This window comes from Vollenhovia emeryi, unplaced genomic scaffold (assembly GCF_000949405.1).
Source record: "Vollenhovia emeryi isolate VEMERY1.0 unplaced genomic scaffold, V.emery_V1.0 DF939142.1, whole genome shotgun sequence".
Lineage (NCBI taxonomy): Eukaryota > Metazoa > Arthropoda > Insecta > Hymenoptera > Formicidae > Vollenhovia > Vollenhovia emeryi.
Genome location: NW_011967224.1, coordinates 2,103,591 through 2,127,424, shown reverse-complemented (window position 1 = coordinate 2,127,424; position 23,834 = coordinate 2,103,591). Strand labels below are relative to the sequence as shown.

The 23,834-nt window shown below is 35.3% G+C and overlaps 1 protein-coding gene and 2 non-coding genes across 11 annotated transcripts; 2 read left to right on the top strand and 1 right to left on the bottom strand.

Annotated features, from left to right (window-relative positions):
* Nucleotides 1–20: 20 nt before the first annotated feature.
* Nucleotides 21–20,528, bottom strand: LOC105566874 (NAD kinase-like). Of its 9 annotated transcripts, none has more exons than XM_012021247.1 (9): nt 20,341–20,528; nt 19,352–19,405; nt 8,186–8,269; nt 4,211–4,340; nt 3,230–3,355; nt 2,770–2,941; nt 2,344–2,696; nt 1,758–1,840; nt 21–931 (listed from the first exon to the last, which is right to left on the bottom strand). In XM_012021247.1, exons 1-9 carry the CDS (start codon nt 20,451–20,453, stop codon nt 739–741), a joined length of 1,308 nt encoding a protein of 435 aa, XP_011876637.1. In that variant the 5' UTR covers nt 20,454–20,528; the 3' UTR covers nt 21–738. The 9 variants fall into 9 exon arrangements, with proteins under 9 accessions (XP_011876637.1, XP_011876635.1, XP_011876633.1 ...); XM_012021245.1 differs by lacking the exons at nt 1,758–1,840; nt 19,352–19,405; nt 20,341–20,528 and adding exons at nt 1,616–1,698; nt 9,182–9,372; nt 10,402–11,083; XM_012021243.1 differs by lacking the exons at nt 19,352–19,405; nt 20,341–20,528 and adding exons at nt 9,182–9,372; nt 10,402–10,996.
* On the top strand, nt 16,615–16,686 carry Trnag-ucc. Its single transcript has one exon. It is a non-coding gene; the product is annotated as a tRNA-Gly (tRNA).
* Nucleotides 16,982–17,052, top strand: Trnag-ccc. Its single transcript has one exon. It is a non-coding gene; the product is annotated as a tRNA-Gly (tRNA).
* Nucleotides 20,529–23,834: the final 3,306 nt, after the last annotated feature.

Sequence of the window (23,834 nt, the reverse complement as noted above, 5' to 3'; positions counted from 1 at the left end):
AAAAAGTATTATAACATGTATTATACAATATAAAACATATTTTATTAAAAGGTGTTTTATAGGAAAATTCAACATTCACAAATCGATTTACATCGAATCGATTGCGGTTATCATTGATAAAAAGCAAGAATATATGGTTATTTTGCATTTTAACCATACGAACTTATAGAATACTAGAAAATAGAAATATCTGTACAAGTAATGTGATATCGATAAAGTACAAAAACTTCTTACGTATTTGATTAAATTGATGGGTCATTTAACAGACCAAAACGCAGTTATCAATAAATATGTATATGCGCGCATTCGGATTATTAATAGTATGTCATTTCTTCATGACAAGAATTAACCGAATTCAATAATATTTCGCATAACATATTCTCTGCGAAGACAAATGCATTTTATTATTAGGAATTCCAATTTTTTTACACAATCGTGATAGAATCATTTTTGTAATCTAAATTATGTAATATCCATCTTTTCAACTCTAGACTTAATACATAAATACTTTTTAGAAGACGACGTAAAACGCAACTTTACTGACATCCAATCAGTTTTTTTTACCGGTTTTCTCTATTGTACTTAACAAATTTTCGTTAGAAAAGTTTTCATCAATAAAGGCGAGATTATTTAGAAATGTCGAGTAATCGATTTGAATTACTCAATTTCTCAGCCGAGTTATATTTGGCCATATTGTCGATTATATTATACAGTCTATATATGAGTATCCTCCTTGACCTAACTATCTCGATCGTAGGAGTCCAAAGTATCGTTGCTGGATGAATGTGCGAGGTCACTTAACTCATCCAAATGCTTCTGCCGTTTTCTGACGTTCCAGTGAAGGCATTCGGCTAGGGAATCGAACCAGTCGGTCATTTGATCGGCTGCGCAAATGCTAGGCAACGGGTATACGGAAGTGGTTACCTTCAAACTGAAAGAAACATTTTCTTTTTAACAATTATCCAATCTGATGAAATTAAACGTATCTAAGCGAAGGCTAATATGGTATGTTGAAAATTTACTTTGCGACAACATAAACTGGTACAAGCAAAATTTAAGTTACTTCTTAATTAATTATTTGCAGAAAAATTGTATTTATAAGGAAAACGTTCATATATTTAACAAAAATAGCATTATTCTTGTATGTTTGTAAAAGTTTACTCGCCGCGACGTCGTTACAAAAAGCAAAAGCCTTTAGTTTAACGTTTAACGTTTATCGCAAGAGTATGAATAATAAAATATATCGTAACCCTGTAGTACAGCCAACGTCTCCACAAAGATATTCTAACGTAAAGTCCGGGCAGCAAAAAGAGTATTAAAAGTAGGCAAAGAATAAAGAGCATATAGTAGGTAATTAAAAAATATGATTTACAAAAGACAAATAATAAACAAATTGTATCGTGTATGAATGTAAGGTAGAAAATAAGAGAAAAATAATGTAGCGACTGAAATGATCTATTGGAAAGAGATACCTTATGCGCAGTGGTTATTTATAAAAACTTTATATTATAAATATGATTTTGAGGAAACAATAAATTACAAAAACATATCGTTTAATGCAACGAGGCATAGAGAGAAAAAGCGATACGGCGCCTTTTGAGAAAGCAGGACAAACCTGTCACCGACATGCAGCTCTTGCTGATTGCGACCATCGAAAGAGACGTAAGCTGTACTGCGGGTATTGCTGTTCGCCTTTATCTGAAATAATTGTAAAAAAGGCAAACGATTAAACAGAGCTGTCCAGTGTTTTCATTTACCTGTCACCGTGGAAGAGCTCTTGCCTATTTCTACCGTCAAAGGATACCCATGACGTGTTTCTGCTGTCAGGTGAAACTGAGATCTGCGGTGGCAAGCAAGATCATATTAATTGCTATCACTTATAGAAATATCACTACGGTTTTTTTACTCGAAATAACGCATTAATGTCTTGAATTCAAAATCTATTCAAAATCTATTGCTTAATGAGTTGTCTAAATCAAAATAAATTCATGCATTTAAAATAATTTTGAAATTTACGAAAAATCAACTACGAGAGAGCTTTACTTTACTATCGAAATAATTGTTCTTTAATCATAACAAGCTGTTTTATGGGAAAACAAATTATCTTCAAAAGTTCAGACATTTTCAAGTTTTGAGGGAAACTTTTGAATAGCGCATTGTCTGGAGATATTGGGATATAAAAGAGTGACATTTGTCAGAAACACATTTCCTTCTATTAAATACGGGTTATAAATTTCTCTACGAAAAAATACATTTTGACCAACAAAGTAATAACACGTAATACAGTGTACAATAAAACATTCTATTAGTTAGCGTTTCTTTCTCAAAAGATTCAAGACTTGCCTTGAGTTCGACTCCTGCAGGTACAACAATCGGCCTAAAGGACAAAGAATGAGGGCAGATCGGTGTTATCATAATGGCAGGAACTGAAGGATGAATCATGCTAGCTCCAGCAGCAACTGCATAGGCAGTCGACCCGGTTGGTGTGCTCACGATCAAGCCATCGCCTTGGACGCTTGTTACATGCTTGCCATCAATAAATAAGTCGATATTTGAAAGGTAAGACGAGGCCCCTCGATCCACTACGACTTCATTCAAGACCAAGAGATTCGTCGGCGGTTCAGTCGGTTGACTGTCTTCATTCTTGCGTATAATGATGCATCTCAGACGACTCCTTAAAGTTAAAGCTGCATTACCTAGAGTCGGAAACAATATAATATAAATTTGACCATTAAGAAAAAACACAAAAATTAATTTACAATAAATAACCTTCGAGAACATTGGTCACTTGTTCTTGAAAATTATCAAATTCGAAGGGTGTGAGAAATCCTAAGGAACCAAGATGAAATGCCATTACAGGCGGCACTGACTGTTGGAACAATAGACTGGCATAAAGAAGAGTACCGTCGCCTCCCAAGCAGACAATAAAATCAATTTTATCCTGCAAAAGAATAGAGAACAATAAATACCATTTAAAGCAAAGAAAAAAGTGATAAGATAGACATTGAAAATTAATACAAATTTTACTGTTTATTAATCTTTTTTTATTACATAGGGATAATATATAATTATATTGTTCGGTCATCCGATAAATTGACTAATAACTACAATAAATTGATTCAAATGCAAATGTGCATATAAATAAACTTTTAATTCTATGAAAAACAACATACAAAATTGTAATAAACATGTAACTTGTAACTTTTGTAAAATCAGTGAACGTTATTACCTGCAAGTCATCTGTGCCGTCTCTAAAGGTTTGTAATCTATCTCGTACACTTTGAAACCTAGGATCTCTGGTTAAAGCTGGATCCTCTAGAACAGAAGCTTCCACAAAGACAACCATCCGTTTTTCCTGTATCATAGAAAAATAAAATCGTAAAATTCTATTCGAAACATTATGATCACATTTACAAATTACATACGTTGCATGAATCACAGATGCGATTTCGACATTATGATCGGTTTTCATAGTCAAATTTTATATTCAAGACTGTCTTAAGATCATCTTTAGATACTCCGTAGCCAATGAAATGTTCCACAGCATCTTTAGATAAATTCAAGATGGTCTTGAATATAAGATCTGACTATTGAATACCGGCCTATATTTTTAATATCTAACAGAAAATATAGATATTATTGTTGCTAGATTAAGAATGACTCCTTTTATATTTACACATATGTTTGGCATTTTGATAATGCATTCACAGCAGAATAAGATAATAAAGAAAGAATATGTATAATATAAAAATAGTAATGATACTTATGTATGTGATTTCTTTTACATATAAATAAAAAAGATTGAATAAAATAAGAAGAAACTATAAAAGAAATCAATTTGTATAACGCGATAATATACCAATTTATATGATAATACATATCCAAATCAATTTTTAATAATTTTTTTGCATTATATAAATAGTTATAATACATTGTCATATAAAGATCTTTGATATTTCCCCAACATATGCACTAAATACAAGATTCAGATACAACTACACTAATATGAAATTAATATTCATGTTAAGAACACGCGAAAAAAAATGAATTGGAAATTAGGATAGCTTTTTCATGCAAATAAAATGAATTGTTGTTTTACAACATTTTATTACGCAATGAGCTGATATCAGTTTGTGGATCCACTAATCAAACTTTCGGGACAGGCGTATCTCAATCTTTTAATATTTTAAATAATTTTATTAACATTTACCTCTATCAACCATGTAACCAATTGAACAAACGGTCGTAGGACTGAAGAGTCACGGACCTTTTTAATGACCAGAACAGAGAGTGGTGGCTTGTGCCACGTCAACCTCTGAGAGGCCGGGTCCTGAATGGTCCTGAAATAAGCAAGGAAAACTGTTGTGATCATTACAGTTTCTCTTCTAATTTACAATTGTTAGCTGAATTGAATTACTGTTTGGTGCGTTCGTTTGCATAAAAGTTATGTTTCACAGAGTATTGTATAAAAACAAACTTATTACAGGCTAGATTCGTGGGTTAAAATAAGATCGTCAAGTATACTTTATAGTAGGGGTAGTTGGAAAAATGTTGCGTACGCGCTCTCGGTGATCTATCACGCGTTTATATATCTATCGAATCTATAATTTTCGTCTATTTATCATTCGTGAGGCACCGTTATATCCTATGTAAATGAAGCAATAGTCGAAGCAAACCGGCAAAGGTGACGGTCAATGAAATGTAAAAAAGCCCTGATTCCGATGACTAGTTTTTTACTGTCAACTTCTTGTGAGTACATATAGTGTTTCTTTTTAAATTTATGATAGGTACTATGGATTAGCATGTGATGTAGTGTATTGATTTTTTTTATTGAATACTGAATACTGACATGGAACACTGATATGGATTATAAATTGGCACGAGAAAAGCATTTTCACTTGAGTCGGTGAAAATTCTTTTGAAAAAGTGAACTTACTGTCAACCTAATTGGCAAAGCTGATTAAATTCGGTACAATTCTTCTCTCGTGACGGTCCTTCCTGTTTTCTAATATTTTCCCGACAATGCTATTTCAAAGTTTTCACCCAAAAGTTTTCAAAGAATCCGAAAGTGTCTTTTAAAAATAATTTATGTCTTTTCGTGATACATCTTGTTAAAGAACAATTTATGGGAACAATGGTTTCCGTAGTGCACGAATGTCCTACAGGGAGAAAATTTTCTCTTAAAACTTAATCAAGAAACCATGTAAACGTAGGGCAACATGGCATTTTGAAGACCTTTATCAGAGTTTTTTTAATAATTTTACCATACATTCTACTACTAAAATCGCGCAAATACTAATTGCATTATATAACAATTAATTAATAATTACTTCCGCGCAGCGTAAAATATCGTTGCGAACAATAAATTCGAAGCGAGTGTGCAAACTAATTTGTTTCGGCTTTGCACACTTTGTTTCAATCGGATCGATAATTAAATATCGTTACATATTTCCTAACGCAGTAATTTAGCGATATTCTCGCGAGCACTACTGTGATAAAATTATAATATATAATTACTGATTTTCAGGATAAATTTTAAGACAAAATTTCCTCCGTGCAGTACAGTAAACCTTTATAAATTAACTTTTCGTAAATTTCGAAATTGTTTTAAATGTATTAATTTTTTCCAATAAAAAATTTCAAGTAAAAAATATGCTTTCTTATTTTAAAATGATAATGACGGAATTCGTAAAAAAGACTTGTTAAACAATAGATTTTGAAAGAAGGTGATCATTATATTTTACTGAAATTTTGCGCAGACTGCAAATTTAGTTGCACAATTTTTGCATTCGAAAAAAGTAACCGAATAAAATTAAAATTTATAAGACTTATAGTAAGCAATGATTGATTGAGGTTGGTTAGAAGAGAAAAATGGTGAAACAAAAAAATTGCACAACTAATGTTTTTTCCCTAAATATCCTAAATATCTATCCGCGAAGGTCAGCCGGACACAAGTGGAAATTTCAAGTGACATTTAAAATATATTCGAAATTGTAAAAATATTGATAACCACGGCTAAATTTTTATATGACAACCGGTTAAATATCACCTGTCAATAAAACCTCAACAAATCTGCAGCAATCTGCTTGATGATAAAATATAATGCGATGATAACTTTAGCGAGTGTTATGTATTGACTAAGTGTTAATAATTTATATTCATTTTTTTACTAATTAAACTAATACGTACACGGTTCTTTTCGTGCATCGATTCGAGTCAAACTATCATTTTTTTAATGAATATTATACGCATTCGGTTAGTAGAATTACAATTACAAGCAATCTATGTAAGTATGTCGCTGCACATTCATCAGACAATCTTGGAATATTTAGGCATCGGAATGAAATTAAAATTTGATAACTTTGCCGACTGTAAAAGTCCACGAGTTTAATTGAAATAAAGCGGGCTTGGTGATCTCGTTAGTGTTTCGGGTAATTTAAAAAATCTTGTAGGAGAAAAAAACAAGTTATTAATTGAAAAACTTAATGCTTAAAACTTACGTTGAGTTCACTAAATCAAGGAAAAGTTTAGAATAATTCATATTAGAAACACTTAACACCAGCAATAAAACTTTCTCTTTTATAAAAACTTGAGTTTGCGTTCACCAGACACTTTATCACCGAAATAATGAAAAGTATCATAATCCTTTGCAATTGTCTACCAATCCTGAAGGAAGTACAATCTTGTGTGTCTCACGCAGTAACACAGTAAACTATCTGAAGACGTGAAAAGTGTTGCACGTATTAACAACCTACCTCGCTGTTCCTACCATGATGCGATACTGAGGAAGACGCGCTTACTGACCACTCAAACTAAAAGCTAAACATTCAAACCGAAACGTCGCGCATGCGCGTGCGCATCGCATGCACGCGCGGGAAATCACGTTGTCGGAGTTTGATTTATTGTATATACAACCATGTTTTTCGGAGCTAAAAGAAAATTACATATTCATGATGAAGTGTTTACTATTAATGCTTTTCAGAAATTTTTTAGTGCATAATATTCATTACATGAAATAAATCAGTTATAAAGATATAAAAATGTTTAATTTTCTCCATCCATGTATTGACTGTCTTTCAAAATAATTTTATGCGCGTCTACTAAGCTGAATTTTATAGGTTATTGTTAAAAAATAGGAATTAAAAATGAAAACGGAAAACTTGTAGTCGACCCAACTGGCATATTCCTTAATTTATTTAATGCAACGTTTTGACCCTATTTTTCCTTATTAATTAATGCTAACAATAAGTGAGTCATCATCGTCATATAGAACAGAATCGAATTGTAAAAATACATGTACATATGCGCACTGTGGCTGCTGGGCTCGAACAATAGGAATTAACTTAAGCCAGTGTTGTAGCATAAAATAATATAAAAATAAAATATATTGTAACATAACTTAATTAGTGGATAAAAACCACTATAAAAGTGGATATTTTATATAGAGAACGAGAAAGAAAGACTGCAAACATAATTTCACTATGTATACTACATTTAAAATGCTCTCTTGGTATATAGTGTTATGCTTAGTCATCATTCCTTGCAAAACGAAAGGCAAATGAGTTTCATCGATCGCTTCTAGTGTATGCGACATATTTATTACATGAACGTCGCAATTACCATCGCGATATTATTGTTTGCTAATGAAGATGATATTAAACTTTTCCTACCAACGAAAGCGGAAAGAACCCAACGGGTAAAACGCTACACGCGTAGAATTCTTTTTCTACACGTTCGCCTTTTTAAAAATTAATAATTATTTTTAATCAGTAATAAACTGTGATAATATTGATATATAAATAATGCAAATCATAAAGTGTTTTTCTGTAAACTAATTGGTAACTATTGTTGTGCTCTTTAGTTTAATATCAATGACGTAATATTATTGTTGAATTCCTTGAGAAGGAATTCAACACACACGTATGATCGAAACGTCGGATTTAAATAAAGAAACCATCTGCCAGCCTAAAGCCGTCTAACAATTCTTTTCATCGCTAATTGACTATGTTAATATAAAATGGGGGGGGGGGGGTAATTGAGGACGATTCTTAACGTATTAAGCTGTGTGTGTCGATGTGAATAAAAGTAAAATATTGAGTCGAAAAATAATAGAAATATTTTGTGTAATAATTAATTGTGTCGTTCGATATCGTTAACAAAATATCATATAAGTTACAATACTTACATAACCATCGCAGGATTTTTCATGATACGACCACATCGCCCGAATTGTTGAACGGGACTGGGTGCGTTCAGACTCCGCGTTCTTCTGTAAAATAAAAAGAAAGCAAATGTTAAGTATGAAAAATCGTCAGATATGATGAGCAATTTCGCCAGCTTCGTCGAATAGAGATATTACGAAAAAACACGAGTATATTCAACTCAAGACCCTGACATTCGACGTGATACCTTCTCCACTCCTCGCATTAGTCATTCTCTACGCAAAAATAAAGCGAAAGGATCGGTTTACCTTGCCTCCTCGTGTCACAGAATAACTTTTCTTATTGATATATTTATTTCAAAAAATATAAAGTAAGTATTATTTTTTAAATACGAATAAATTAATACGAAATGTATGATTAAAAACATGCTTTTATTATAACGTGTCGCTTTGCATTTGAAAACAATTGCTTTATTTTTGAATAAGTAATGAACATGGAAACAAATTTGAAATGAGACCAGCTGCATACATTACACGCATTAGTTGAGATTGTGCTGAGTCAAGACAAGTCCATTATGATTGCTAGTCTATTGTGATTACCTATCGATATGTCCACAGGTTGTAATTATATTGCATTAGTACATTAGTTTTTAACACTAGTACAATTTTTCTATCTTATTCTGCAGCGCAACTTACGTCATATTTGTTTTACGAGTCTGTTATTCAGCAATGGCAGACACACCTGTTATGTAGGAAAACACAAAACACTTTAACTCACTACCTTGTCATTTCGTACTATGTTTTTTCACGATGTAATTAAGTACGAAATAGCGGCGCCGAAGTTATAACAATCACATGTAGACGCATGTACACAATATTAATTTCTTGTTAGATATTTTCGACAAACAACCAGCTTAATTCCCAACATTTACTATTACGGATTTTATAAATTACAAATTATATAACATTTAGAATTATATACTTTTTCATGACAAAAAATAATTATCGAGGAAAGTCTACCTGAGAACGCGATTTTGTAGATTACTGTCCGTCGTCGAGTCACTCGATCCATCGTCCTGCGGCTCAATGATGTCAAAAACGAAATCATGTTGTGCACTGATTTCATTATCACATAAACGTGACATTTGATCGGTCATATCTTGCGTCAGATGATAAGAAAATTCGTACAAATAAAAAGTCTCTTTGCGACACTACACGCACAGGGGACTATGAAATATTTATGATGAAAGTATAAATAAATTAATATTGATTTGACAAAGAGTTATCACGAGAGGTACGTATAAAATAAATGGACATATAATGGAATAAGGTAAAACGATAAAACATATTCGAGCCACGGATTATCATGACTGAGTGAATTATGATACTCGTGAACATTCTTTTAATGAGGCATAGCGGGCGTCACATGTACGTATCGTGATACACGTGAAATAGTAGTATCTCGTGCCAAAGTAACTTTATTTTTAGATTCGCGATAACAGGAAGAAAACACGGTTGCTAAAATTAACATCATCTAATTCCACGCGTTTGAAATCGGGACTGCAATTGCTCTACCGCTAATTAAAATCTGTCTTGTATGTTTATAAAAATGGTATGTTTAGAAATGAAAATAAAGCTGAACAGGCAAAGATCAATTGTTGTATTTCTGAAACAGTTTGTTTCATTATCTTAAGATATTCATTTAATTTCTGTTTCTCATTCCATTTGAAACTTTCTTTTATTCAGCCTGTTGAGTTTTCTTAGAACATTCTGTAATTTCACGATTATCAAGTACGCGACTTTCACAAGCGCGATCGTACGATTAGATTTATAAACTCTTTCGATTGAATCAACATTTTATTCGCATTTTATCGAACATTAAAATCCTAAGAATCGGTCTCGTTTCGAGAGGTGACGGCGTCCTTCGCTCGTCGAGAGGTCTTCGAAATTATTCTCAAGGACAAGCTTTCTTTTTCTCGAAGATATCAATCGAGATGAGATTTCAACGAGGAGCTGCAGTTTTCGTTGCTGCTCTATCGTTATCGCCTGTTGAACAAAATTTCGCGCGACTTGTGCTTTAACGAAACAAGTATATAGTATGTAGCGTAAAAGATACGGTAAAACGGCAGAGATTTTTTTTGAATCAACGGGTTCAGCTCACTTTGAATAGAACACATTTACAACATAAAAAGTCCTTCCCGAATAAATCACGCGGTATTCACAAACGACGTATCGCGGACCTTGAACTTCGTTCGAAACTTTGCTTCAAAACTGCTACGACTTATGCTGAACTGCGATCTTTTTCTTTGATTTAATCTCCCGATATAGACATCGCGATTGCGCATAAATTAAATTGCCTTCACTTGCACTTAATTATTTTAACATTCCAAATCACTGCACCATTAAAACTGATAAAGGCGTTTATACGCAGTTCTTGCGTACCGATCGAAATGTTACAAAATTACAGAAAGTTCAACGTTTATCTCTACGCGTGGTTTTCATAACCACTTTAATCTCGATAACTCAGACACCTAAGAGCAACTGATTATGAGTAGTGAGATGGCCGCGCGTGGAATGACGCATCTGGGCTGAAAGTGGCTCGCGATTACGAGAGATTCTCTATCGCTAGCGGTCGGTAATGACTCGTTCCACAATTTGCGTCGATGCTGCAGGTAGTAGCCTTCCAACGCGTGTTGCAAATGATGCCGAGATAATTCTGGCACTGAATCCACGAGATGAAACACATTGCGTCAACGTCTGTACAATCGAGGATATTTTTGTCGCTCGCTGGTCGCTGTACCTCCTGGATCGTACCTGTCTCTTTTTTTTTATTCAAGACACGCGCGGGTGATGTAACAATACTCTCTTCAAGATTTTGCACACACGCGACAGCGATTGCTATTTTTATTTACACTATTTTTGTCTAAAATAACTGCATTAAGTTTTGAGAGGTGCTACGATAAGTCTGGTTGTTCAAGGACATGTTAGTTTTCCTCTTCAATTTTACCTGATAAATCAAAAGGGAAGAAACTTTTCATTGAGAAAAATTTGCACGCGCTCTTTTTCTAAACTAAAATAAGTTTTCTCGGATAAAAACTGGTTATGTTACGATAAACTCATCGACCTGTCAAATATCACGTTTATTAAATTGAAATAATGTTGTTGCAACAATTGTGTCGATCGCAACGATAGTGTTGTTAACGCAACGTAACGATGAGGTCCACCAGCGAATAACACGCATCTTTATAAGAAGTGATCCGTTAAGATGACACGTGGGCCGTTCGGGCCCAATCAGCGAGGAGAAAACGGAGAGAACGATTCTGTAATCGATTGCATCGAACGTGGATTCCTGAAATTCCGATTGACCGCGCAACGGAGGCGCCATGGGTGCGAGCCATACGGGAGCCCATCGAGCAAAAGCCGGATCGAATGGAATGTGCGGCGAAAGGTGAACGCGTTCTCGCTCTCGAAGAAAGGAGCAACAAGAAATGCTCCCGCAGCATTCGTGATTCAAGCGGACGCTGATGCTAATATACACGCGCACAATTAGCAACGCGGAGATCTCTCTAAAGTCTACGGAAATCGTCCCCGTTTGCCACAACCCTTTCGCCGCGTCGCGACATACCGTCCAAGAAATAATCGCACTTCACATTCGTAGCGGATGATAGCAGGTCGCACGCCCTCAATAAAATATGAGTTATGGTAACGAAGGGGATCGTTATTTCCTATATCTCGCAATACCTCAACTCAGCTTCATCCATGTGCGCTGATCTCGTAACCGGCACACGTTAAATCCCTTCAAGAACAGGAGAAACGACGTTCGTGATAATTAGAGCAACGCGGATCAGCAGCGATTAAGGCACACTTCGGCATTGACACGCCACGAGGAATGAGTTAGGTATTGGCAATCCTCGTAGGTCGGGTGAACACGCCGACGTCGTGACGCCTAACCCGTCGTACGCAAGCGCAACCAGAAGACGCCAATCAATTCCAAACACGCAGCCCATTTGTTTGTTTCGAGTTCTAATCTCAGTTGTACATTTTTTTTTTATTGCTTGGCAAATTCGATCGAGAATTCCAGCCAGATTAATTTTATTTGTGGAAATTGTCAAAGAATTTTAAAATATATCTTGGATATTTCAAAATTATTATTAGCTGTGTTCTCTTTACCTACTTATCTAATAGTATTGTATTTATTACTGCACTGAAAAAAATTTCTGGTTGAATATGGACGAATCAGATAATTCCTTTAGGATTTACCAGAATTCCTTTAGGATTTACCAGATTTCCTGTTATATATTTCTTCCTGTATGATAATTCCTGTAATCCTACAGAAATTCTGGTAAATCCTAAAGGAATTATCTGATTCGTCCATATTCAACCAGAAATTTTTTTCAGTGTGGGAACGGTTTCGAGTTCTAATCTCAGTTGTATATATTTTTTTTATTTTTACGAAACTCTATCAGGTTTCCTCGGTCGATCGAGCTTGGCAAATTCGATCGAGAATTCCAGCCAGATGAATTTTATTTGTGGAAATTGTTAAAGAATTTTAAAATATATCTTGGATATTTCAAAATTATTATTAGCTGTGTTCTCTCTACCTGCTTATCTGATAATATTGTATTTATTACTGGGAACGGTTTGATGTTTCGAAAATTGGCTAAAATTTGCGACGATTAAATCGAGTTAAATAATAATTAATTAAGTTCAACATTCTAATGTCTGAGGACGTTCTTCTTCAACGAGAACGTCACAGAGTAGCAAAAGCGTTGAGCAAGCTGTCGTATATTGAGCCTCGTGTTACATGCGAGATAGACTCAAATTACGTGGTTTCATGTTAATTATGAAATAAAATAATCTGGTTTTTTTTTCGTGGTAGCAAAATTACTAGTTTACACTTGGCGTGACTTTCCAATATGAAATAATATTAGATATTATTAACTAATCAACGATATATTTAGCAGTATATTAATTGCTACATATGACCTGTAATTTCAATCAATCGATTATGCAGCATTGATTAATTATCATACGTTAAATAAAATAGTTATAGTTAATTAGCAATAATTAGCAATAAGAAATTATAATACAGCATTGATTATCATACGTTAAATAAAATAGTTATACTAATTAGCAATAAAAATTATAATTATAATTGACAATAAAAATTTTTCGGTATTACAAATCACGAAGTATATTGAATGAAATGTAGTCGCTAGACTGGAATTGAGGTCACGTGTACGATTCCATTTAATTAGTGAACTTAAAAAAATACTAAAATCTGGATTATAATATTATACAATAATTTAAACAAAAGGACTCTTCGTTACTCATACCTATGTACGAAGAACAGTGAAGTGGTTTCTGTAATTTAAAACGAAAAGTTAGATAACAAAGCCAACCTATTTTGTAACCGCGCTACAAGGTTGTCGACGTGTCAACATCATTCGTTTTGCGGCTAGACGTTTAAATGCAACTCGTTTTCGAAACAAAATGGGAAATAAAAATGTGCTTTCGGATGCTACTCAAGTTGCGATCAATTTACGTTTAAAGCTTCCGCTTCCTGCTGAAAATTACTACGTGGCAAAACTTGCTCGCATCTCTTCGTCGTGGAAGATGCAGATTAACAGATTGCCAGGAAATTAGTAGATCGGATTTAGTAGTTTATTTTCAAAATCTCCTTTCATCATTTCGTCCCGTTATTCCTTTTCTATTGTTTCGCGGAAGATTGGAGTAGCAGTTTTACTCACGGCCAAGTACCGGATCGTCTTCGTCTGCGTGTCTCTGGTTCTCTGTCATAATCCTCCAGCAAGAGTCCTCCTGCGTTATCGTTTTCGTCCCCGGCGAAGGTGCCTTTGCATTCAGCTAGGCATCTCCAATTGAGCAGTTCGCTCACGCTTCGTCTGCGCGGTTTTTCCTTCACCATTTCCATCATCCGAGAAACATCTCCTTTAATTTTGCCACGCGTGTCCTACTTCTTGCGTCGACAATTGAGATCGTCCGATTTTATTTCGACATGATCGTGTGCTCCAAGTGCAGCCAAGTGCGCTTTTGCATTATTGTTTTCGTTTCTTATAAATATCCTTGCGCAAAAGCCAACATTAGTCACTTCTTTCAAACGGTTCGTACGTATGAACGCCGCGATTAGCTTCGAACGTATTGATTTCAAATAACGATCAGTTGCTGCGTTCTCACATTCTTTCGCCGCATCACTTTCGAATGCACGGTAAATTATGCGCTTTCTTTTTTTCGCAATAATAATTGTTCTTGACATTTGAGGACCATCTTTCGCGACGGATCGTACGCACGGCGAGGAGGAAAACGAACCTGAGTAATCAATCGTAACATAATTCTCGACAACATTCGCAGTGATATCGTCTTTACCTCGCTTCTTGTATGAACATGCAAATAATATATTCAAGGTAACTATTTGCAATTCTAGTCGTACTTTATGCACATTGTACGTACACTTTAGTACTGATTACTTTAAGTTGATTATAATTAATAATAATCGCCTTGAACTTTGATCTCATCGAATCTACACATCAAAAACTTTCGAAAGAATGTCTCACGGGCTTCGTTCTTGTTTCATATTAACGTGTGTTTGCGACCTACTTCCTTACACAACCGAGGAATTTCACTTGCCGATGGACGAGGTTGCCGATAATGAGTTCCACTGCTCGCAAATGTCACGTTTAACTTTTTATCTTATCTGGTTAGTATCAGGCGCACTGGTGATGTGAAACTTGCAGTTTGCAAATTTTTTCGCGACTTTTCTGCAAATCTATTAATACAGTCCAATATTTGTGGGTACACAGCGTGTATATTCGTGGATACTTTTTTTCCAACACACGTACATGTACAACACTATTTACAAAAATACTTTTTACATATTTTTCTAGACGATTGACGGCACTAGATCGTTAAAATCTTGTGTTGCGAAGATTACGCTTCGCCATTAGCATATCGCGTTTTCAGCTCCGAAATGTATGAATGCACAACTGCGTGCATTTTGAGATTAATCTCTTTTCGATAATTTGCAGAGGAGAACATCGTATCGAAGAGAAAAGTGGTCTAATGTTACTCGTTAATAGGAACGATGAAACGAGGTCTCGAAGTTGGCACACACAACGCGCAACAACTACGACCGACGACCGCTGAAGGTTTACTGAGAAGCGATTTTACCGGCTGTAGCCGACCGAGAGACAGTTAAGGCTTTCTAACCCGCGTCTCTTTCCCCACCATCACGTGCCCTCGTTATCGTCACGCTCCTGATATTGAAAAATTTACGAAAGGGTCAGGAGTTCGAGCGATTCGTGATACATTACAATTTCAACTATACTAGGGTTGATCAAAGTACAACCTTAGAAAATATAATATTATGTGTATATTAAAATAATAAAAAATGTTGTTATTTCTTATTATCTTTTTATTAATTTGCATCATTTGAAGAATTAAAGTTGCTAGATTATTTGCAGTTTCTTTATAACAGATTCGTTTTGTAAGAAGAAAATAGTTTTTCTCTTTCTATAATTGTTTCTAATGAATTTTTATGAAGCTCCTTATTATGAACGAAATAAAACTGCTTTTTCAGTAACTATGATAACATCTAGTTAGTAATATATTTACGTCTCGTTGCCAATTGCTTATTAATGAAGTGATAATGACAGATAAACGCAGTAGAGGAATTGTAGGAGACCCTGAATTGCTAAATATATTTTTACTAAACGTGACTCATTTTTATTTACCTTCTCCTTACTTCTATTATTGAAAGAACACATTCATTCGTTTTGGCTTGTTTTCACTGTGTCATGTAGCGTACTTTCTCAGTTATCTGCCGCATGATCAGTCATATTTCTTTTGAAGCATGACAATATTGAATAATGCATGATATGTTGTAGATGCTTGTAACCATGGCGAGTTTTTACATCACATGACAACGTATAGTAGCTAACTGCTCTTTACTTTCGCCTGTACTCAGGCTTTACTAGTTCCAACGAACTTTTTGAAGAATAAAAAATTGGACATTTATTAATAGATAACAGAATAAATGTAACGAGACTTTCTTTAAATATCTTTAGCGTTGAAATTTACGGTAACAGAAGCCATTTCAAAACTATCAAAAGAATCTCTCAACGCCGATAACAATAATTCCTCCGAGGAATTTCATGTTAATTGCACTTTATTTATAATTTAGAAATTGCTTTAGAATTTATATTCCTTAATTTCTAATGCGACAGACAAATATGAAATGTTTTAGGTAAAGTTGATGTCATATATGTATATCTTTAATCTAACAATTTCTTTCTATAATTTTTATAGTAATATATATTTTCTATAGGAAATTGTTCTCAAATATTACAAAGGCAACTTATAATAAATAATAGTACTATAATTTATAATTATGTCAAAATAAATATTCTTCCTCACTACCGAGGTGTAATACGATATGTGCGATGGTGGTGTAATGGTCAGCATAGTTGCCTTCCAAGCAGTTGATCCGGGTTCGATTCCCGGCCATCGCACAAAATTTATTTTTCAAAATTTTTTATTGCTATTGTATATTTTGTTTAAACATTTTTTAAACGAACACATTTGTGTGCTTCTCTCGTAATTATGATGTCATTATTATATTTAAAGTTGTTTTACCTGAACATTGTAGCAGTGTCCAGAATTTACCGCCTGCATTATTTCAGTTTCATAAAGATGTTAGCATTACGCTAATAAGATAAGTGACTTTAAAATATAATTTGATTCATTGAGGAGGCTTTTCAATATGACAGCCATATATCCTTCAAAGAATACTCGACAACCCGAAGAGCACTGCTGGTGTAGTGGCATCATGCAAGATTCCCATTCTTGCGACCCGGGTTCGATTCCCGGGCAGTGCAGGTTTCTTTTTTTTTTCTTGCAATTTTGGATATGGAAAAAATTAAGAAGAGATTGATAGGGAGACATCTTTCTGTTAATGAAACTTCCCATTGAATTTTTCTACAGTTTTTAATGTCCTTATATTAATTATTATTAAGCAAATAATATATGATACATTAAATTATTATTAATTTCGTCGTCGAATTTTTGAAGGGAATTAATGACAGAAAAATTAATGAATTTACTCAATAATAATGAATTATTTCTTATGATTATTTTGTATAATGATGATAGTTTTATGATTTTAATTACTAACGATTTATTCATTCAATATATAAAGTTAGCAGCTACAATTTCTCATTTTGTATCTACCTCTCTCTGTCGAGGAGATATATCTTCTTAATAAATTTTGAGATTGTCACGAGAAGGTAGGACTGTATAAATATTACATAACTTTATATTCCCCAAGTGAGTAAAAACTGCGAAAACATTTTATAAGTGAATATTATGTCAATATAATCTGAAGATTATTATCTTTCTAAAAAACTGATATGCATGTACATACATATCTGTTCTTTAGAAATGTATACTTTCAGATAATTGTATTAATTATTTATTGTATTGTGCTTGTTTGTTATAAACATAACTTCTGAATAAGAGCCAGAAATAAAGGTGCGGTAATATAGGCGCGTGAGACTACGTATGCCTTACAATAAGCAGACCTCGCGTTTACGATACCTGGCGGTAGAATGTATAAGAGAATTTCTCGTGCGCATCACCGCTTGGAAAATGATACTTCTACTACGTAGCATCACTACATAATTGGCATCACTGTACTGAACATGAATTTCCAACGATTCCATTCTTTAGCGAACACGGTAATCGTCAAAGAAGAAAAGAAAAGTATTTCTCACGATAAGAGGAACCTCAGTGATAACCCAGTCACACCGAGAAGAACAAACCGATCGCGTGCCAATGCTCGTGCCAAGTGTGGCGTGATTGGTCTGAGATACTGATAGTAATCTCAGGGATTTGTTAAAGGAACAGCTGATAGGGAGATAACGGTTGCATGTTCTATTGCACGTTAGTTTCTTCGTTGAGCTCGAGAATAAAATATTGGGGGGTTTGGGATAGAAATGATGTATAATTACAATTTAGTGTGCGTATTTGCAAGACAATGCAACCATTATCGTCGAGATACTTAAGGATGGAGTAATGCTGCATTTGCAAAACAATAAGATATTTTTAATTCCAGTTGTGCATCAATACATGCCATGTATTATTATACGATATCGGCATGTGTTGCCTCTGTGAAAACAATGAGATACTCGTCTGGAACTTGCAAGTCTACACGTAGTTTAAGATGCCATAACTGAATGTTTTTTTTTCTGAATGATCCGCGTAATTGTCATATTACATACTTGACTATTGCAACAGAAAATAATAACAGTGAGCTTGGTGCAGCCGCGATAAAGTTTCATGAAGAAACTAATTGATCGATACCAATTAAGGTGAGATCAAGATCGTAATTATTAGAAATTGCAAAGAATGAATAATGAATTCAGAGCTTATTTATCCGTAAAACGAATCTTATATTTTTACTTGACATATTTATTTTTATCGAGATGACACGCACTACAGACGATTGGACAAGCAAAAGAACCTTTATTCGATTGAAAATAAAACGATATTCAGTGCCAAGTGCAACATAAAACATTCCCATGCCACATCAATGTGAAACATATATGTATAGTTGTAACAGTGATAAATTGTACATCAGTGTGCGAATTATCAGAGAACGTGTGCATACAAGTTTTCAAAGTGTGTCTGTGTTCAACAGATTTACACAAAGAGGTCGTGGTACACGTAAAGGCATAATGCGTACAAGAACAAGTACAACAGCTAAAGCGCGTCTATGTAAAAATTGATAAAACTTTAGGCTATCAAAAATGTTAAGAGGAATGACAAAGTAATTTTGCCTTCATAATTAAATATGCACAGAAGAAGAAATAAGAGTTGAAGAAATGATTAGCTTCAACCTTCGAATTATCATTGCCCGCTTCTGAATAATGACGAGTTTCCGTGAGAAATTACGTACACGTAACATTAAATGAACTATCATTAAATAAGAATTCGCATTGCGTACCAAATCAAATGGTTAAATAATATTACGGGAAGCGATCAAGATATATTTCTACAGGACATGATTGTACCAACGAAATAACGACGTTCGACAGGGAAAGGATAGTCTTCATGCGGTTTGTGGCAGTTGGCGCTAGCTACAATTTACACTGAACACACTGTATAAAACTGTATTACCTTCGCGGCTCCACCACCTCGGCGTGATCGACCGTTAACTCGGACCGCACGTTGCTTCAAGAAAAAAATGCATTGTTAAAATTCGCTAGTAGCGAACTGAGTAATTATCGTCGTAATAACGTCGTACATATTGTACGACTAGCCAAATTATCGAAGTTCCGTCTGATTAGATATCCCTATCGTTTATGTCCAATAGCGTAAACCAATCAGCATAAATAGCTTCGAAAGGGAGCGTATTGTTAGATGCGAGTATGGCAAGGTCCATTTATGGCCTTGACACAGATCTCCTTTTATGTATTTTTTTGACCGTGGGATTTACGCAATTGTGAATCGAGTATTTGACTTCAATAAAGTAGGTGATCCAAGTATTTGACTTCAATAAAATACGACCCAAGCTTGCTTGAAAAATATCGCTTCTCAAAGGATATTTAAAAAAAAGGTACTGTAATAATAACATGCAGATATTTAGATATTTAATTACCCGGAGATTAATTATTTTATTAAACTTAATTGCAAAATTATTATTATATTAATTATCAATCAGCTTAATACACGCTGAGTAAGAATGGGATACGCGTCCTTGACTTTTGGTGTAATCTAGATTACTCTAGATAGAGCTTTATGCTTCGTTCGCTTATAAAATTAGCCCACTTCGCCGCGAGCATTCCAATTAGTTAACATGGAAATTTTGTATTTCGCACGTATTCCCCAAATTTTAAATGAACGGAAATTCGTGGTACTGTAGAAAACCACAGAACTTCCAATGTCGCATGAATCATTCGCATTAACAATGCGAAAAGTATGACAATTGGTTAACAAAATTTTTTTACATTGGCGTCGCTAACATTTTTTTTTTAATTCTGTCAACCAACGAATAACTTTTTGAAGATAAAACGCATTTGCAGACTGTAATTTTACTTAAATTTAAATACATACAAATCGCAGCTGAAACTCGAATGGTGTCCAACAGAGGTCAAGGATGGTCTTACCTGAAGGTTTGCTGTTTGTCGTGCATTTTAGACACGACGGTCTTTTCTGACGTGTTCTCGCTCAATTCCATATCGGCCATCGCCTGCGCCAGCTCAAGATTCTGCTCGTCCATTTTTCTTTTGCTCTCAAAGTAATTACAATTGCGATGGAAAATACTCGGCTAAAATTGCGGCTCCTCGATGACGCCTACCACCGCACGAACCACACCGAGAGAAGCCTCGTGGCGTACTGAAAGGGCTCTCCGTCGCCGACAGAGTTAACCTGAGCGCCTCCACCATTTGAGCGTATTGCTGTTTCCGTCGCAAACTCCATGTTATCCGTCGTATCACTATTTTCTCTCTTCCTCTCGCGATTGGCGATCACAATTGTCGCCGGTGAATATTGTCGTGTAAATAACCCCTCATGACGAATAGAACTTGCATATGATAATAGGGTCTCGGCTCTCTCTCCCTCTCTTTCTCTCTTTCTCGTCTCCTCCAACGTATTATCGGAGCACGCTTTTTGAATGGTCTCCGCGATTTCCGTTCACCGATAAACTTGCTAGTGTGTGTGTGGGAGCGTCAATGGAGCCGTTAACGTCACGTTGCGCTTAGTAACAATTTATACAATATTTTCCATAAGGCTGGTGACATCGCTTGGCGTTTTAATGTTTCTACGACTTCAATGCGTACTTATTGATGCTCTTTTTACGCTTGGTTTTACATCTATTGACATATATACAATTTCTTTTCTAACGTACACATTTTCCCTTTTTTTCTCCTCTCATGAATAAAAAATGTATTTAATAAAAATTTAAGTACTTAGAAGATAAGAATAATAGCAGTAGTCGAGGCGAAATATGTCAGGCTAGTGGTTACAGATGGCATGATGTGCTTATTCCCAAGACTTGTTCCTAAACGGTTCGTGTTCTTGAGATGTCGAAGCGTTCAGCACCAGATGTCGTGGTCGCAAGTTGTAAGACTTCGACTACAAATGCGGGCAAAGCAGGGGCGATTGTATTTTACGTATAAAACAATATTTATCGTGCTTGCTCATTGTGTAACATAATCCAAGGCTTCGATAAAAGTCCTAACAGAGACATCGAATGTGATTAGCGATATTAAAATTGATTATTAGATTCCTCTGTGATTGAAGAAGACCTTCCGATCGTAATAATCGCATTTGTTTTAACGCATCTGCTTATGTAACAAATTTTCTCAATTCCGCGGGATATATAAGAGACTGTAAAGAGACCCAACTATAAATCATTTTCTTAATCGCTCACTGTGATTGAATCACCGTGCATTCCTTCCGTAGCGATCTAGTTTACGATTAAGTAGATCCGTCGATCAATTGACGACTCGGTCGATCGAGTACCGTAATATTCACTTCGCGTCTGCTTATGAAGTCGAACCGCTTACTATGTGGCCGGTACCAGTAGCTATCAAGGCCACTCACTCGATTATTCGCGTTTCTTACGAACTGAACGTAAAGCCAAGCAAAATAGCGCGTGCATGAGCTCGCGATAAGTACTTTAACGAGATACTTATGATCTATTAGGATCGTGAATCAATAATTTCTCTCTGTTTCGTAAATAATTGTTGACCTTTGCGCTACCAATCGGACGTTACTTAATCACGTTGAGCGCTCGCCATACGTCTTTTCTCGTAATATTCTCTGTGTACGTTGCATCCCCTTGAGTGTCGCGTCCGAAACGGTTTCTTATCGCAATTATAATGCCGAGACCGTTCTGCTCGTTATGTACAAAACCGTTTTCAGGCTGCAATGTCCTCTCTACGACCGTCATCTGTGAGAGATGTTCTATTATAACTAGATCATTGAAATATTAATCTTCGCTTTGATATGAATTGCGCTTCAAGAAGACGTATTTTTCAACCAGTTAAAATAAACTTTAATATGCCATAATGTTTATACGTTGCCAACAAACTTAAATATGCTATTAATTTGATATCATTACTTTTATATGAATTAATTTAGGTATATAACCGCTTTGTTCGTCAGATTAAAAACATATTTCGCTCTACTCAATTCTTTTATCCGCCAAGGATGTTACGCACTGTCGTCTTTGACCGTGTCATTGGGATTGATCTCTTCTTACAAGGGTAGGACACGCGGTGTCCCTCGCCGATTTAAGCAGTGATTTTTCTATGTGCAGTCCTCGATGAGGAAGAGATTTTGTGTAAGTACGAGCGCGTGTTGTATATGAGTATTGTATATTAAGCTGTATTGTATATGTGTATACAGGGTGTATTCTAATATTCTTTTGTACAAGATTGCTCCGTTTACATCGGATAATCATTACGATTGTATTCTGGTTAAATTAAACTGTGAATTTTTTTAGTAGAAATGAAATACTACCTCTCTCTTATTGTTAGATTTAAATTGAAATGTTAGCCGATAAAAACAGACCAACTTGTAGAGGCCCTCCACCATTCTCGCCGAGTTTTTCTTGGCGGTCCTCTTTTCTTTGCTATAATTGTAACTAAAAAAATGCACAGTTTAATTTAACCAGAATACAATCGTAATGATTATCCGATGTAAACGGAGCAATGTTGCACAAAAAAAAATTAGAATACACCCTGTATATACGACACGCGCTCATGCTTTCACAAAAATCTCTTCCTCATCGAGGCGTGCATATAGAAAAATCAGCGCTTAAATCGGCGAGGGGCACCGCGTGTCCTCCCCTTGTTAGACAAAGCGTTAGACAATCGCATAGATTGCTCTCCATGAGTACTGTCGACATTTAAATGTTCACCTGGCGATCGTACTCCGGCATCGATATCACTCACGTCGAACGAACTTGAAACCGCACGACACGTGTCGACTTGCGTTGACCTTTCATTACTTGCGCGCTCGTACGCGACCAATGTATTCTTTCAATTCTTCGTAAAACCTTTCGTTTCTGTGTCGATAATGATCTCGCCTTTCGCGTTTCTTCGTGTGCGCCAAGCCAGCCGCCGTCAGCGGTAAATCAAGTCCAACTCGCCAAATGACGAGGTATGGTATGCGATCGTTTCTTTTATAATTAGTTTCACGCATGATCGTCCAGACTCTCGAAAACGCGCAAAAATTAATGAGCCACACATCGCCGTTGCGATGCGCATTAATTGCACTCCAAATAAAACGGCGACAGCGACGCAATGTGCTGGAACCGACGGAATTACGATGTAGCGCAGGTTCTGTGTGAGTTCTGTGCGTGCACCTATGTATTACGTATAGATTCCAACACATAACTGTGCACCACGTATTGATTCCCTTACTAAAAAAGAGATGTTACCAACGCGAATGTCGTTAATATCGAACAGTTAAGGCCTTTCTCCGCGATGCCGATTGATTTTCTCGAAGCACGATGTGTTTCACTTCTCTTTTAGGTTCAAAGTAAATGAAGGTTTACAATTTAGAAATTCTAGACATGACAGAACGCGCGTTGTTTGTGGTCAAGCATTGTGTATTTTTAAGAATTTGTACACACGCGGGGAGAGAGAGAGAG

Coding starts and splice junctions, on each gene's coding strand:
- LOC105566874 (XM_012021245.1), bottom strand. CDS start 10,506: ATGCGCAATCGCGATGTCTATATCGGGAGATTAAATCAAAGAAAAAGA. Junction 4,341..8,185: donor AAAAATCCTGCGATGGTTAT/GTAAGTATTGTA, acceptor TGCTTATTTCAG/GACCATTCAGGACCCGGCCT. Junction 932..1,615: donor GAGCTGCATGTCGGTGACAG/GTTTGTCCTGCT, acceptor TGTTTCTTTCAG/TTTGAAGGTAACCACTTCCG.